Genomic DNA, 14,756 nt, shown 5'->3' on the forward strand with positions numbered 1-14,756 from the left:
TGAAACCACCGTGGCCTGGGGTGTGCCTAATGTGGACATCCACCAGGCGAGCCTCGCTAGCTATGCTATTCAGGGATACACTATCATAAGCCAGCCGGTTTCTGGCGCCTCCCCGGTCTTGGGACCTTGTGACTGTATTAAAGTCCCCGCCAAAGACCACCTGCCGACTCGTAAAAAGGAAAGGTTTGATCCTCATAAAGAGACGCTTCCGATCCCACCTGGTTTGGGGACCATAGATGTTTATCAGGCGAAGCTCTTGACCCTTCATGAGGACATCTAAAATCAAACACCTCCCCATTTCTAACTCAATCACTCGTCGGCTTTCTACTGGTGCGGTAAAAAGAACCGCCACTCCGCTATACGGCTCAGCCGCAAGAGACCAATATGATGGACCACACCTCCACTCCTTTTTTGCTTTATACACAGCCGCCAAATCTGGCAGCCTGGTCTCTTGCAAAAATAAAATGTCAGCTTCAACCCGGCTGAGAAAATCAAAGGCTGCAAACCTAGCCGCATCCGATTTAATACTGGCGACATTAATGGTCGCCAGCGTCAACGGAGTGAGTGCCGCCATACAGAGTGATTAAGTTAGACGGCCTTCTTCCTTCCCTTCCCCTTCTTGTTCTTCTTCTTACCCCTCTTGGGGCTACCCCCTAAGGTGGCACGATCTCTTTTGAGAGAGACAGTGGTGTCCATCTCATTAGTCACCACCGCCTCCCCCTTCGCACCACCCTTGTCATTCCCATTCCCAGTGTCTGGACCCGCCCCACCTCCCGAGGACCTTGCATCCTCACCTGAGGGAGGCGCGGGCCCTTCCAGAGGCTCCTTCTCTTGCCCCTCCGGCTCCCCACCTTGAACCTCCTCCCCGGAAGAAGAGGAGGCGGAGATCTCATCCAAGGTGAGGTACCGGTTGGAAAGATCCAGGGGAAGAGAGTCAGGATTAGAGAGGTCCAGGGGGGAGCTGGCTTTGCCTTCCACAGGCACTCTAGTCGGGCTAGATCTTTTTTTGGTCAGACGTTTCCTTCTTATTCTTTTAGACTCTGTCTCACTCCCCTCTGTTGCACTCTCGTAGCAAGAGGACAGAGTCACCTCGGAACGGTCTAGTCTCCTGAGTTCCTCATTCCCCTCGATATCCCCCAGGGTCTCAGCTCTAGGAGAGGCATTCTCTTGGGAGGGCACAGGCATCACCCCAGGACGGGGTTCCACCTGCCCCCTCTCCATCTGACGCCTCTCCCTCCGTCTCTGCTGGGACGGGCCGTCTTTTCTCTTCATCGACCCCACTGCCCTGTCGCCTTCGCCAGCACTCGCCTCGGCGGTGGGGGCCTCCCGGCTCGCCTCCGCGCGTGCACGAGCCACGTTGGCGACAGAGCGAGGGCAACGACTGAACGGGTGCCCTAGCTCACCACACAGGTTGCATCTAATCTGCCCACAAGATGCAGCTAGATGGCCTTCACCCCCGCACAACGCGCACCTCTGCACTTGGCAGCTGGCGCTGAAGTGCGAAGGGCTGCCGCACTTGTAACACAGCTTAGGCTGCCCCCTGTAGAACACCATGATCCTATCCCGACCAAGGAAAGCAGATGATGGTATGTGGGAAACCGACCCCCCTGAATGTTTCAACTTAATCTGAAACGTCCAGGCACCCGACCAGATGCCAAACTCATCCAGGTTCTTGCTAGGAAGACCCTGGACGTCCCCGTACCTGCTCAACCAGGTCAAGATGTCAACACAAGAAAGTGACTCGTTACGGGTGAGAACGGTCACCTTCTTGACCTCATTCTGGCGGGTTATCGCTTGCACAAAAAACCCCTGCCAGTCCGGCTGGTCTTTTGCCAGTTCATACCCAGACCAGAAAAGTTCAAGACCCTCTGGCCGGGCAAAACTGACATCAAACTCCCGGGTGCCATACGGATGTATCAGGGCAAAGATGTCACATGCCCTGATGCCCATCCGAAAGAGAAGCTCTGCCACCCTCTTTCTGGTAGGGCACGCTTCATTGCCTCTCCACTTCAGACAGACAACATTCCGCCTGGTTGACCCGGGGCAGGTTGTGGGTGAGGACCAGGTGGTCTCGCCCCCGCCTTGCTCTCGGAAGGCACGCAGGCCATGCCTGTCTATCCAGAAGGATAGATCCACCTGCTGCCCCCCTACTGTAATGGAATTCTCCCCTCTCCTAAGAGCCTCTAGAAGTTGCCGCTGCAAGTTACCGTCACCAGACATTGGTAATGGGGAGGACAATGGGGACCGCCCCTCCCCCCCTGCGCCGGCAACCACACCAGCATAACTTCTGCCAGGCGTAACCGACGCAGGAGGGGCAGCCGGACCGGGCCCACCCCCATCCCCCCCAGACCTATCTACAGCAGGTGCCACTCCAGACCCCTCTGAAGGGGCTACATGAGGCGCACCGGCCACTTGTACAGTGGGCGGCCGACCTCCAACATTCACCCCTCCATCAGGGCCCAGGGCAACACCAACACCACTAACAAAAACTGTATTTACACAAGTGACCACTTCTTCAGTGGCCACTACCGCACTCTCCCCTCCCCCCACACACACTGCTGGGCCAGAGGGGACCGAGGTCACATTATTTGTTTTGTCCAGCATCTCCTTGCTGGACACATCTTTAACAGTCTTTCCTGATTTTTCAGTCTTTCCTGATTTTTCGGGCCGGCGGGCTGTAGAACCACTGGTCCCAGCCACGCCGGCCTTATCCACTTGACAGACAGTGCAGGAGGGAGGGGCGGTGCGCACCACACTCTCATCAGGACCGCCCCCTCCCTCTCTGCCTACACACACACTGCTCTGGGCTCTTCTCTGGACATCCGAAGCCCCACCCCCTCCACCCCTGACCACTCCCACTGCGCCTCCACTCCCCGCTGCCACGACAATACCAGCGGAAGGGACTGAAGCGGAGCAGACCGGGGCAGAGGAGACGGGAACCCCGGCAAGGACTTGGGCATCCAAACTGGCAGGGGCGGAGGCAGCCACCTCGCACCCTCCCCCTGCAACTCCGGATCGGGACACCGCTGTACCCGCGGTCCCACCCCCTCCACCCACAGCCGTCCCCACCACCCCCGCCCCCCTGTCCCCCACCGCCATGCCAAAACCGGCAGGGGGGGCTGCAGGGCGCACGGGAGCGGCGAAGCAGACAGGGGCAGAGGAGGCAGACCCCAGGACAGGGATCCCGGCAACAACCTCTGCAAGGGGGTCAGTGGCAGCCACACCGCCCCGCCGCACCTCCACCCGGCACTTGTCCAGTGCCCCAGCAGAGGCTGGCGGAGCCATCCGACCACCAACCATGTCCCCCTCGCCGCCCGCCCCGGGAGCCTTCCTGTCTGGCCCCTCCAGCTTTTCCTCACCGCCCCTGTTACCGCAAACAGGGACGGCGTCCTGCGCCATCTTTGCCACGTCTGTCTCCCCACTCCTACGCACCGATCCCACAGCAGAGACCGGGCCAGGGAGGATGGTGGGGTTCGTGCCCTGAGCTGGCTTTTCAGCTGGCCCAGGGCACGCAGGGTGGGTCACATAGACATACCTCACCTCTGGCTTTAATGTCTTTGCCTTTCTCTTTTTTCCCATCGGCTCATCTTCAGGCAATTCGTCACCAAAACAAATGTCCTCACTAATTTTGGGGGACTCCAGGTGGCGTATTTCGGCCATAAGCTGCCCCCCAACTCCGCTGTTCTCACTGAACTCGCCTTCTTCATCAGAACTAGTGGGGGGCAGGCATACCTGCTCTGCGGTGATGCCAGTTTCCGCAGGCTGCCCCCCCATGTCCGACTCTTCCTCCTCACTAGAGGAGTCATCTTCTTGCTGCTTTTTGTTTCCAGCCATTTCATTAAACCTTTGATCGTTCATGAGTTTTTCCTTGAAGGGACCACTGTTATCCAGAATGGCCCCCATTCTTTCCTGCAGCTCTTTAATTACTTCTTTTAAGACTTTTATTTTTCTTGATACTTCTGGCCTGTTTTTTCTGGCTGCTTTGTCCACCTTCCCCCTCTCAAGCTTCAGGTTCTCCCTCACCTTCTTGAGGGTCCTATTCGCTTCCTCGTACTCCCGGAGGTAGGCTGTGATCCGGGAGCTGTAAACGGCGATTAGTTCGCGGGGCTTCATGTTGCCCCAGTCAGCCTCAACCGGAACCGTCCCATCCCCAGGAGCACTCCGCGTACCTCTTGGAGGGCTACTGTCCGCCCTCCTGGAACTGCCGGCGATGGACACGGCTTCACCTCCGGGGGCTGCAGGGGCCGCTGCACCACGACTCCTGCTGGATCTTCTGACCCCCGAGGCGGGAGATGGAACTGAGGCCGGTAGCTCACCTCCCCTACCTCCCGCCGGCCTACCCCGGGAAGCAGGATCCTGGGTCTTCAGTCTCTTCATTGCCCAGGACCCCACCACCTCCCTGGGGAGAGAGAGGCAGGGCCTGGGCTGGGATAGATGGAAAAATCCCTGGAAGCGGCTGGACAATCAGCAGGAGCTCCTCCAAACACGACCACACCCGTCCACTGACTCCTGCACACACGACCACACCCGTCCACTGGCTCCTGCACACTGAGGATTACACCCAGTATACAGGACAGAGAAGTGGTACTGTGCAGTGTCCATATATACAGAATAAGAGCAGATACTGATGATTACACCCAGTATACAGGACAGGAGAAGTGGTACTGTGCAGTGTCCATACTGTGTATACAGGACAGGAGAAGTAGTACTGTGCAGTGTCCATACTGTGTATACAGGACAGGAGAAGTAGTACTGTGCAGTGTCCATACTGTGTATACAGGACAGGAGAAGTGGTACTGTGCAGTGTCCATACTGTGTATACAGGACAGGAGAAGTGGTACTGTGCAGTGTCCATACTGTGTATACAGGACAGGAGAAGTAGTACTGTGCAGTGTCCATACTGTGTATACAGGACAGGAGAAGTAGTACTGTGCAGTGTCCATACTGTGTATACAGGACAGGAGAAGTGGTACTGTGCAGTGTCCATACTGTGTATACAGGACAGGAGAAGTGGTACTGTGCAGTGTCCATACTGTGTATACAGGACAGGAGAAGTAGTACTGTGCAGTGTCCATACTGTGTATACAGGACAGGAGAAGTAGTACTGTGCAGTGTCCATACTGTGTATACAGGACAGGAGAAGTAGTACTGTGCAGTGTCCATACTGTGTATACAGGACAGGAGAAGTAGTACTGTGCAGTGTCCATAATGTGTATACAGGACAGGAGAAGTGGTACTGTGCAGTGTCCATACTGTGTATACAGGACAGGAGAAGTAGTACTGTGCAGTGTCCATACTGTGTATACAGGACAGGAGAAGTAGTACTGTGCAGTGTCCATACTGTGTATACAGGACAGGAGAAGTGGTACTGTGCAGTGTCCATACTGTGTATACAGGACAGGAGAAGTGGTACTGTGCAGTGTCCATACTGTGTATACAGGACAGGAGAAGTGGTACTGTGCAGTGTCCATACTGTGTATACAGGACAGGAGAAGTGGTACTGTGCAGTGTCCATACTGTGTATACAGGACAGGAGAAGTGGTACTGTGCAGTGTCCATACTGTGTATACAGGACAGGAGAAGTGGTACTGTGCAGTGTCCATACTGTGTATACAGGACAGGAGAAGTAGTACTGTGCAGTGTCCATACTGTGTATACAGGACAGGAGAAGTGGTACTGTGCAGTGTCCATACTGTGTATACAGGACAGGAGAAGTAGTACTGTGCAGTGTCCATACTGTGTATACAGGACAGGAGAAGTGGTACTGTGCAGTGTCCATACTGTGTATACAGGACAGGAGAAGTAGTACTGTGCAGTGTCCATACTGTGTATACAGGACAGGAGAAGTGGTACTGTGCAGTGTCCATACTGTGTATACAGGACAGGAGAAGTGGTACTGTGCAGTGTCCATACTGTGTATACAGGACAGGAGAAGTAGTACTGTGCAGTGTCCATACTGTGTATACAGGACAGGAGAAGTAGTACTGTGCAGTGTCCATACTGTGTATACAGGACAGGAGAAGTGGTTCTGTCCAATTGTTCAGAGAATGTTCCTGCAGGTTTTCATGTTTCCTGACACAATCCCCGATTCTCTCTATAGGCTTCAAATCCCCTCTGGCAGTCCCGCGGTTCCAGCACTGTATCTTCAGGAGGACGATTCCGGTGCCCTTCATGCCGACATGAGGTTGTCCTCGATAGACATGGAGTGTACGGGCTGCAAAGGAATCTACTGGTGGAAAATATCATAGATATCTACAAGCAGGAGTCTAGTAGGTAGGTGCCCCACCAGCGAGAGGTCACTATAGTGATAAGGTCAGTATTAGGCTATTTTCACATTAGCGTTTTCAATTGAGATCCGTCATAGGATCTCAATGGCGGAAGAAAACGCTTCAGTTTTGTCCCCATTCATTCTCAATGGGGACAAAACGGAACTGAATGCACCAAAATGCATCCCGTTCCGTTTGGTTGTGTCCCCATCGCGGACAGAATAACGCTGTGTTTTTCTGTCCGCAATGTAAGTCAATGGGGGCGGATCTGTTTTCTCCGACACAATAGAAAACGTATCCGTCATGGCTATAGAGAACATAATACAACTGGATCTGTTCCTGACGGATGCATGCGGTTGTATTATTGTAACGGAAGCGTTTTTGCAGATCCATGACGGATCCGCAAAAAAGGCTAGTGTGAAAGTAGCCTTAGCTATATGCATCACATCTGTGCCCCTAGTTGTGGCTGCAGATATCAGTACTGGTTTTATACAACGGTATGCACTGAGCTCCCCCTAGTGGTGGCTGTGTACATCTCTGTGCAGTGAGCTGAGCGTCCCCTAGTGGTGGCTGTATACATCTGTATGTATTATTCTCCTGAGCTCTCGCTATTGGTGGCCGTATATATCTTTACTAAGCTCCCCCTAGTGGTAGCTGTATACATCTCTGTGCAGCGAGTGCACACTATTGGTGGCTGTATACATCTCTGAGCAGTAAGCGCCCCCTAGCGGTGGCAGTATTCATCTGTGTGTTCTGAGCTTCCCCTTCTAGTGTCTGTACATATCTGTGTACGCTGAGCTCCCCCTAGTGGTGGTTCTATATATCTGTGTCTAGTAATTTCCTCAGCTCTATCTGTTGACAGCTGTATACATCTATGTGCACTGACCTTCTCTTAATGGTGGCTGTATACAGTTGTGTGCAGTAGGCTCCCTCTAGTGGTGGTTGTATACATGTCTATACAGTGAGCTCCCTCTAGTGGTGGTTGTATATATTTGTGTCTAGTAATCTCCTGAGATCTTTCTAGTGATGACTGTATACATCTGTGTACACTGAGCTCCCCCTAGTGGTGGTTGTATATATTTGTGTCTAGTAATCTCCTGAGATCTTTCTAGTGATGACTGTATACATCTGTGTACACTGAGCTCCCCCTAGTGGTGGTTGTATATATTTGTGTCTAGTAATCTCTTGAGATCTTCTAGTGATGACTGTATACATCTGTGTACACTGAGCTCCCCCTAGTGGAGGTTGCATATGAACAGAATATATAATCAGTGAGATTTCCTGTGGGCCCCTGAGATTTTCATAGTGCCCCCTGATGAGTGATGCTATGCTCCTGACCTCTCATTGTTGTCTTCTAGACCTCTTAACACCAAAACAGAGCAGCACTTAATGTGTGAGGAGCACGAGGATGAGAAGATTAACATCTACTGCCTGACGTGTGAGACCCCGACCTGCTCCATGTGTAAAGTGTTTGGGGCCCACAAAGACTGTGAGGTGGCCCCACTCTCAAGCATCTACAAGAGACAGAAGGTACAGTCACCCCATCACTGAGAGCAGCAGGTACCCCTCTCCTACCTTGTTTCCCGGCCATATCCTGACGACGAGGTCCTCGGTCAGTACATTACCTGGAGAAACCTTTTTGCCTCTAATTCCTTGCAATTTGGTAAAAGTGAGTCCCCAGTCTTGAGAATCCATTCCTCTGATGTCTGCTAATAGCTGGGGGTCCTGGGCTCATGTATGTCCCCCTGCAGGGTCCTAGCCTTATGTTGTATATATGTCCGCTCTGTGTCACAGCATATTATCAAAGACTTGCTGCTCCAGTGACATCCGTGTTTCTACAGAGCGACATCAGTGACGGCATCGCCATAATGGTGGCCGGGAATGACCGTATCCAGGCGATCATTACACAGATGGAGGAGATCTGCAAAAGCGTCGAAGTAAGTGTTAAAATCTCCCTCTCCCCCGACTGTACTGACTGTGTGTGAGTATATAGTGTGTGTTTATAGTGTGTGTATACAGTGTGCATATACACTGCTCAAAAAAATAAAGGGAACACAAAAATAACACATCCTAGATCTGAATAATTAAATATTCTTCTGAAATACTTTGTTCTTTACATAGTTGAATGTGCTGACAACAAAATCACACAAAAATAAAAAAATGGAAATCAAATTTTTCAACCCATGGAGGTCTGGATTTGGAGTCACACTCAAAATTTAAGTGGAAAAACACACTACAGGCTGATCCAACTTTGATGTAATATCCTTAAAATCAGTCAAAATGAGGCTCAGTAGTGTGTGTGGCCTCCACGTGCCTGTATGACCTCCCTACAACGCCTGTGCATGCTCCTGATGAGGTGGCGGACGGTCTCCTGAGGGATCTCCTCCCAGACCTGGACTAAAGCATCTGCCAACTCCTGGACAGTCTGTGGTGCAACGTGACGTTGGTGGATAGAGCGAGACATGATGTCCCAGATGTGCTCAATTGGATTCAGGTCTGGGGAACGGGCGGGCCAGTCCATAGCATCAATGCCTTCGTCTTGCAGGAACTGCTGACACACTCCAGCCACATGAGGTCTAGCATTGTCTTGCATTAGGAGGAACCCAGGGCCAACCGCACCAGCATATGGTCTCACAAGGGGTCTGAGGATCTCATCTCGGTACCTAATGGCAGTCAGGCTACCTCTAGCGAGCACATGGAGGGCTGTGCGGCCCTCCAAAGAAATGCCACCCCACACCATTACTGACCCAATGCCAAACCGGTCATGCTGGAGGATGTTGCAGGCAGCAGAATGTTCTCCACGGCGTCTCCAGACTCTGTCACGTCTGTCACATATGCTCAGTGTGAACCTGCTTTCATCTGTGAAGAGCACAGGGCGCCAGTGGTGAATTTGCCAATCTTGGTGTTCTCTGGCAAATGCGAAACGTCCTGCACGGTGTTGGGCTGTAAGCACAACCCCCACCTGTGGACGTCGGGCCCTCATATCACCCTCATGGAGTCTGTTTCTGACCGTTTGAGCAGACACATGCACATTTGTGGCCTGCTGGAGGTCATTTTGCAGGGCTCTGGCAGTGCTCCTCCTGTTCCTCCTTGCACAAAGGCAGAGGTAGCGGTCCTGCTGCTGGGTTGTTGCCCTCCTACGGCCTCCTCCACATCTCCTGATGTACTGGCCTGTCTCCTGGTAGCGCCTCCATGCTCTGGACACTACGCTGACAGACACAGCAAACCTTCTTGCCACAGCTCGCATTGATGTGCCATCCTGGATAAGCTGCACTACCTGAGCCACTTGTGTGGGTTGTAGACTCCGTCTCATGCTACCACTAGAGGGAAAGCACCGCCAGCATTCAAAAGTGACCAAAACATCAGCCAGGAAGCATAGGAACTGAGAAGTGGTCTGTGGTCACCACCTGCAGAACCACTCCTTTATTGGGGGTGTCTTGCTAATTGCCTATAATTTCCACCTGTTGTCTATCCCATTTGCACAACAGCATGTGAAATTGATTGTCACTCTTTATTTTTTTGAGCAGTGTATGTGTACGAGTATATAGTGTATGTGTGAGTATACAGTGTGCGTATATGTGTATGAATATATAGTGTGTGCGAGTATATAGTGTATGTGTGAGTATACAGTGTGCGTATATGAGTGTGAGTATATAGTGTGTGTGTGAGTATATAGTGTGCATATATGTGTGTGTGTGAGTATACAGTGTGCGTATATGTGTGTGAGTATATAGTGTGTGTGAGTATACAGTGTGCATATATGTGTATGAGTATATAGTGTGCATATATGTGTGAGTATATAGTGTGTGTGAGTATACAGTGTGCGTATATGTGTGTGAGTATATAGTGTGAGTATATAGTGTGTGTGAGTATACAGTGTGCATATATGTGTGAGTATACAATGTGTGTGAGTATATAGTGTGTGCATGAGTATATAGTGTGTGTGAGTATGTAGTGTGCATATATATGTGTGAGTATACAATGTGTGTGAGTATATAGTGTGTGCATGAGTATATAGTGTGTGTGAGTATATAGTGTGCATATATATGTGTGAGTATATAGTGTGTGTGTGAGTATATAGTGTGCGTGAGTATATAGTGTGTGTGAGTATACAGTGTGCGTTTATGTGTGTGAGTATATAGTGTGTGTGAGTATATAGCGTGTGTGAGTATACAGTGTGCGTATATATGTGTGAGTATATAGTGTGTGTGTGTGAGTATATAGTGTGTGTGAGTATATAGTGTGTGAGTATACAGTGTGCATATGTGTGTGAGTATATAGTGTGCATATATGTGTGTGAGTATATAGTGTACGTGAGTATATAGTGTGTGTGAGTATACAGTGTGCATATATGTGTGTGAGTATATAGTGTGCATATATGTGTGTGAGTATATAGTGTACGTGAGTATATAGTGTGTGTGTGAGTATACAGTGTGCGTGTATGAGTATATAGTGTGTGTGTTAGTATACAGTGTATGTATATGTGTGTGAGTATACAGTGTGCGTGTATGAGTATATAGTGTGTGTGAGTATACAGTGTATGTATATGTGTGTGAGTATATAGTATTCTGACTCCGATTGTTGTAATAGGGATTTATCCCTAGTGAGACCTCTATGCCTGGCCTGTATGAGCAGATATAATCACTGAGGACAATCCTTATCAGATAGCTTGAACTCACCAAGACCGAGTTTATCTGTGTAAGTTGCTTTATTCTGTAAGCCAGATAACAGAGTACAGCAGAACAGATGGATTCCGGTATTGTGCGGTCAAAAGATGATGCTTTTGTAAGCGTACATGAGAATACATGTGTACCTGTGCAATGCCTGGAGCAGTATGGAGAAACAGGAAGTGAGGTACACAGAAGAAGGGGTGGAGCAATGAAATGAATGACATACCGTATTTTTCGCCCCATAAGACGCACTTTTTTCCTCCCCAAAAATGGGAGGAAAATGCCCCTGCGTCTTATGGGGCGAATGCTGACAGTTTAACATTGCTGGATGCGATGTACGGAGCGGGGGCCAGGGGAGGGAGTGGAAGGAGGATCTGGGGGCCGGCAATAGCGGTGGGGCGGTGCGGTCACTATACTATAGCCCCGCCCCACTGCTCCGGTATTTGAATATAAAATGTATTATTGAATTAAAAGTTATTAAACATGCCCCCCTCACTCCTAATAGTACCGTATATCCTAATTGCTTCTGTATAATGCCGGCAGGCGGGCCGGCCGGCGCGTCACTCCCTGATGTCACGTGCCTGCACCGCCTCCTTTATGAATGAAGCAGGCGGCGCAGGCAAGTGACGTCAGTGAGTGACGCGCCGGCCGCCCGGCCCGCCTGCCGGCATTATACAGAAGCAATTAGGATATACGGTACTATTAGGAGTGAGGGGGGCATGTTTAATAACTTTTAATTCAATAATACATTTTATATTTGTATACTGGGGCGGCAGCGGCGGCGGCAGGGGGGGCACACGGAATCTGTGGATGGCACAGTTAAGGGGTGGGGGTCTGTGGATGGCACTGTTATGGGCTGGGGGGGTCTGTGGATGGCACTGTTATGGGCTGGGGGGGGTCTGTGGATGGCACTGTTATGGGCTGGGGGGGTCTGTGGATGGCACTGTTATGGGCTGGGGGGGGTCTGTGGATGGCACTGTTATGGGGTGGGGGGTCTGTGGATGGCACATATATAACAGTGCCATCCACAGATCCCCCCCCTGTAACAGTGCCATCCACAGATCCCCCCTCTAACAGTGCCAGCCACAGATCCCCCCACCTGTAACAGTGTCTGTCATCCACAGACCCCCCTATAAGTGTCCGTCATCCACAGATCCCCCAATAAGTGTCCGTCATCCACAGATCCCCCCATAAGTGTCCGTCATCCACAGATCCCCCCATAAGTGTCCGTCATCCACAGATCCCCCCATAAGTGTCCGTCATCCACAGATCCCCCCATAACAGTGTCCGTCATCCACAGATCCCTCCATAACAGTGTCCGTCATCCACAGATCCCCCCATAACAGTGTCCGTCATCCACAGACCACCATTAGTTCCAAACCCACCAAAAGCTCCCCAAAAACCTAGGTGCGTCTTATGGGCCGGTGCGTCTTATAGGGCGAAAAATACGGTATATGACAAACCAGAAAAACAAGTGCAATACCAAAAACGGCCACTAGAAGGGAGCATATAATCAAATATAGAATATATGAATGGTTCAATGAATTAAACTATATAGATTTTAACTGCGTAGCAGCACACTCCCCGTCTGGCATTGAAAATGTCACTATTTAAACCATAACGGTAATTATATAATTGCAAATAAACAACAGTGCAATTTGCTTGATGTCCGAGCACCTGAAAAACATAAAGAGAACAGGCATACACTGCGTGCAGAATTATTAGGCAAATGAGTATTTTGACCACATCCTCCTCTTTATGCATGTTGTCTTACTCCAAGCTGTATAGGCTCGAAAGCCTACTACCAATTAAGCATATTAGGTGATGTGCATCTCTGTAATGAGAAGGGGTGTGGTCTAATGACATCAACACCCTATATCAGGTGTGCATAATTATTAGGCAACTTCCTTTCCTTTGGCAAAATGGGTCAAAAGAAGGACTTGACAGGCTCAGAAAAGTCAAAAATAGTGAGATATCTTGCAGAGGGATGCAGCACTCTTAAAATTGCAAAGCTTCTGAAGCGTGATCATCGAACGATCAAGCGTTTCATTCAAAATAGTCAACAGGGTCGCAAGAAGCGTGTGGAAAAACCAAGGCGCAAAATAACTGCCCATGAACTGAGAAAAGTCAAGCGTGCAGCTGCCAAGATGCCACTTGCCACCAGTTTGGCCATATTTCAGAGCTGCAACATCACTGGAGTGCCCAAAAGCACAAGGTGTGCAATACTCAGAGACATGGCCAAGGTAAGAAAGGCTGAAAGACGACCACCACTGAACAAGACACTCAAGCTGAAACGTCAAGACTGGGCCAAGAAATATCTCAAGACTGATTTTTCTAAGGTTTTATGGACTGATGAAATGAGAGTGAGTCTTGATGGGCCAGATGGATGGGCCCGTGGCTGGATTGGTAAAGGGCAGAGAGCTCCAGTCCGACTCAGACGCCAGCAAGGTGGAGGTGGAGTACTGGTTTGGGCTGGTATCATCAAAGATGAGCTTGTGGGGCCTTTTCGGGTTGAGGATGGAGTCAAGCTCAACTCCCAGTCCTACTGCCAGTTTCTGGAAGACACCTTCTTCAAGCAGTGGTACAGGAAGAAGTCTGCATCCTTCAAGAAAAACATGATTTTCATGCAGGACAATGCTCCATCACACGCGTCCAAGTACTCCACAGTGTGGCTGGCAAGAAAGGGTATAAAAGAAGAAAATCTAATGACATGGCCTCCTTGTTCACATGATCTGAACCCCATTGAGAACCTGTGGTCCATCATCAAATGTGAGATTTACAAGGAGGGAAAACAGTACACCTCTCTGAACAGTGTCTGGGAGGCTGTGGTTGCTGCTGCACGAAATGTTGATGGTGAACAGATCAAAACACTGACAGAATCCATGGATGGCAGGCTTTTGAGTGTCCTTGCAAAGAAAGGTGGCTATATTGGTCACTGATTTGTTTTTGTTTTGTTTTTGAATGTCAGAAATGTATATTTGTGAATGTTGAGATGTTATATTGGTTTCACTGGTAAAAATAAATAATTTAAATGGGTATATATTTGTTTTTTGTTAAGTTGCCTAATAATTATGCACAGTAATAGTCACCTGCACACACAGATATCCCCCTAAAATAGCTAAAACTAAAAACAAACTAAAAACTACTTCCAAAAATAGTCAGCTTTGATATTAATGAGTTTTTTGGGTTCATTGAGAACATGGTTGTTGTTCAATAATAAAATTAATCCTCAAAAATACAACTTGCCTAATAATTCTGCACTCCCTGTATAATGCAACAACTAAAATGTAAGGCTTCAAGTGAATCAATTAAAGTTCAAACACTTCTTGCTTGAAGTTTCAGGCAGGATTCAGCAGCCTAGGCAAATAAGTTCATTCTCCAAAAGGCAAGAGCAGAACAAGTTCCGTTATAGGCCTGATGAAAGCGCCTTGTCTTGGGATGGGTCTTACAAGCCTTGTCAGGTTCTAGAAGACTGAAGACTTCAGCCGTGGTCTCTTCTGTGTGATCCAGCAGGAATTCCGGACCTATTAACCAGGAAGAATTTGCGAATACACTTGCAGACACTGGCCTAGTAGCATGATCTGCAGGATTCATTCCAGATGGGACATAATGCCATTGTTCAGGTTTAGATGATTTCCTGATTCTTTCTACACCATTGCTGACGTAGACATAGAAACATTTAGTCTGGTTGTATATGTAGCCCAGAACAACCTTACTGTCTGTGTAGAATTTGGTGTCATCTATCTCACGTGTCTAGCTCACGTAATATGAAATCTGCGATTTCTACAGCTAGCACAGTTCCACAAAGTTCAAGCCTAGG

At 49.6% G+C, this 14,756-nt stretch overlaps 1 protein-coding gene across 1 annotated transcript in view; it reads left to right on the forward strand.

The window, feature by feature from the left end:
- The window catches only part of TRIM54 (tripartite motif containing 54), a 76,986-nt gene that overhangs the window by 23,761 nt on the left and 38,469 nt on the right, over window positions 1-14,756 (forward strand). Inside the window, exons 2-4 of the mRNA XM_040426905.1 lie at window positions 6,101-6,273; window positions 7,625-7,796; window positions 8,108-8,203. Coding sequence (XP_040282839.1) covers window positions 6,101-6,273; window positions 7,625-7,796; window positions 8,108-8,203 — 441 coding nt within the window. The remainder of the gene's footprint in view (window positions 1-6,100; window positions 6,274-7,624; window positions 7,797-8,107; window positions 8,204-14,756) is intronic.

This window comes from Bufo bufo, chromosome 4 (assembly GCF_905171765.1).
Source record: "Bufo bufo chromosome 4, aBufBuf1.1, whole genome shotgun sequence".
NCBI lineage: Eukaryota > Metazoa > Chordata > Amphibia > Anura > Bufonidae > Bufo > Bufo bufo.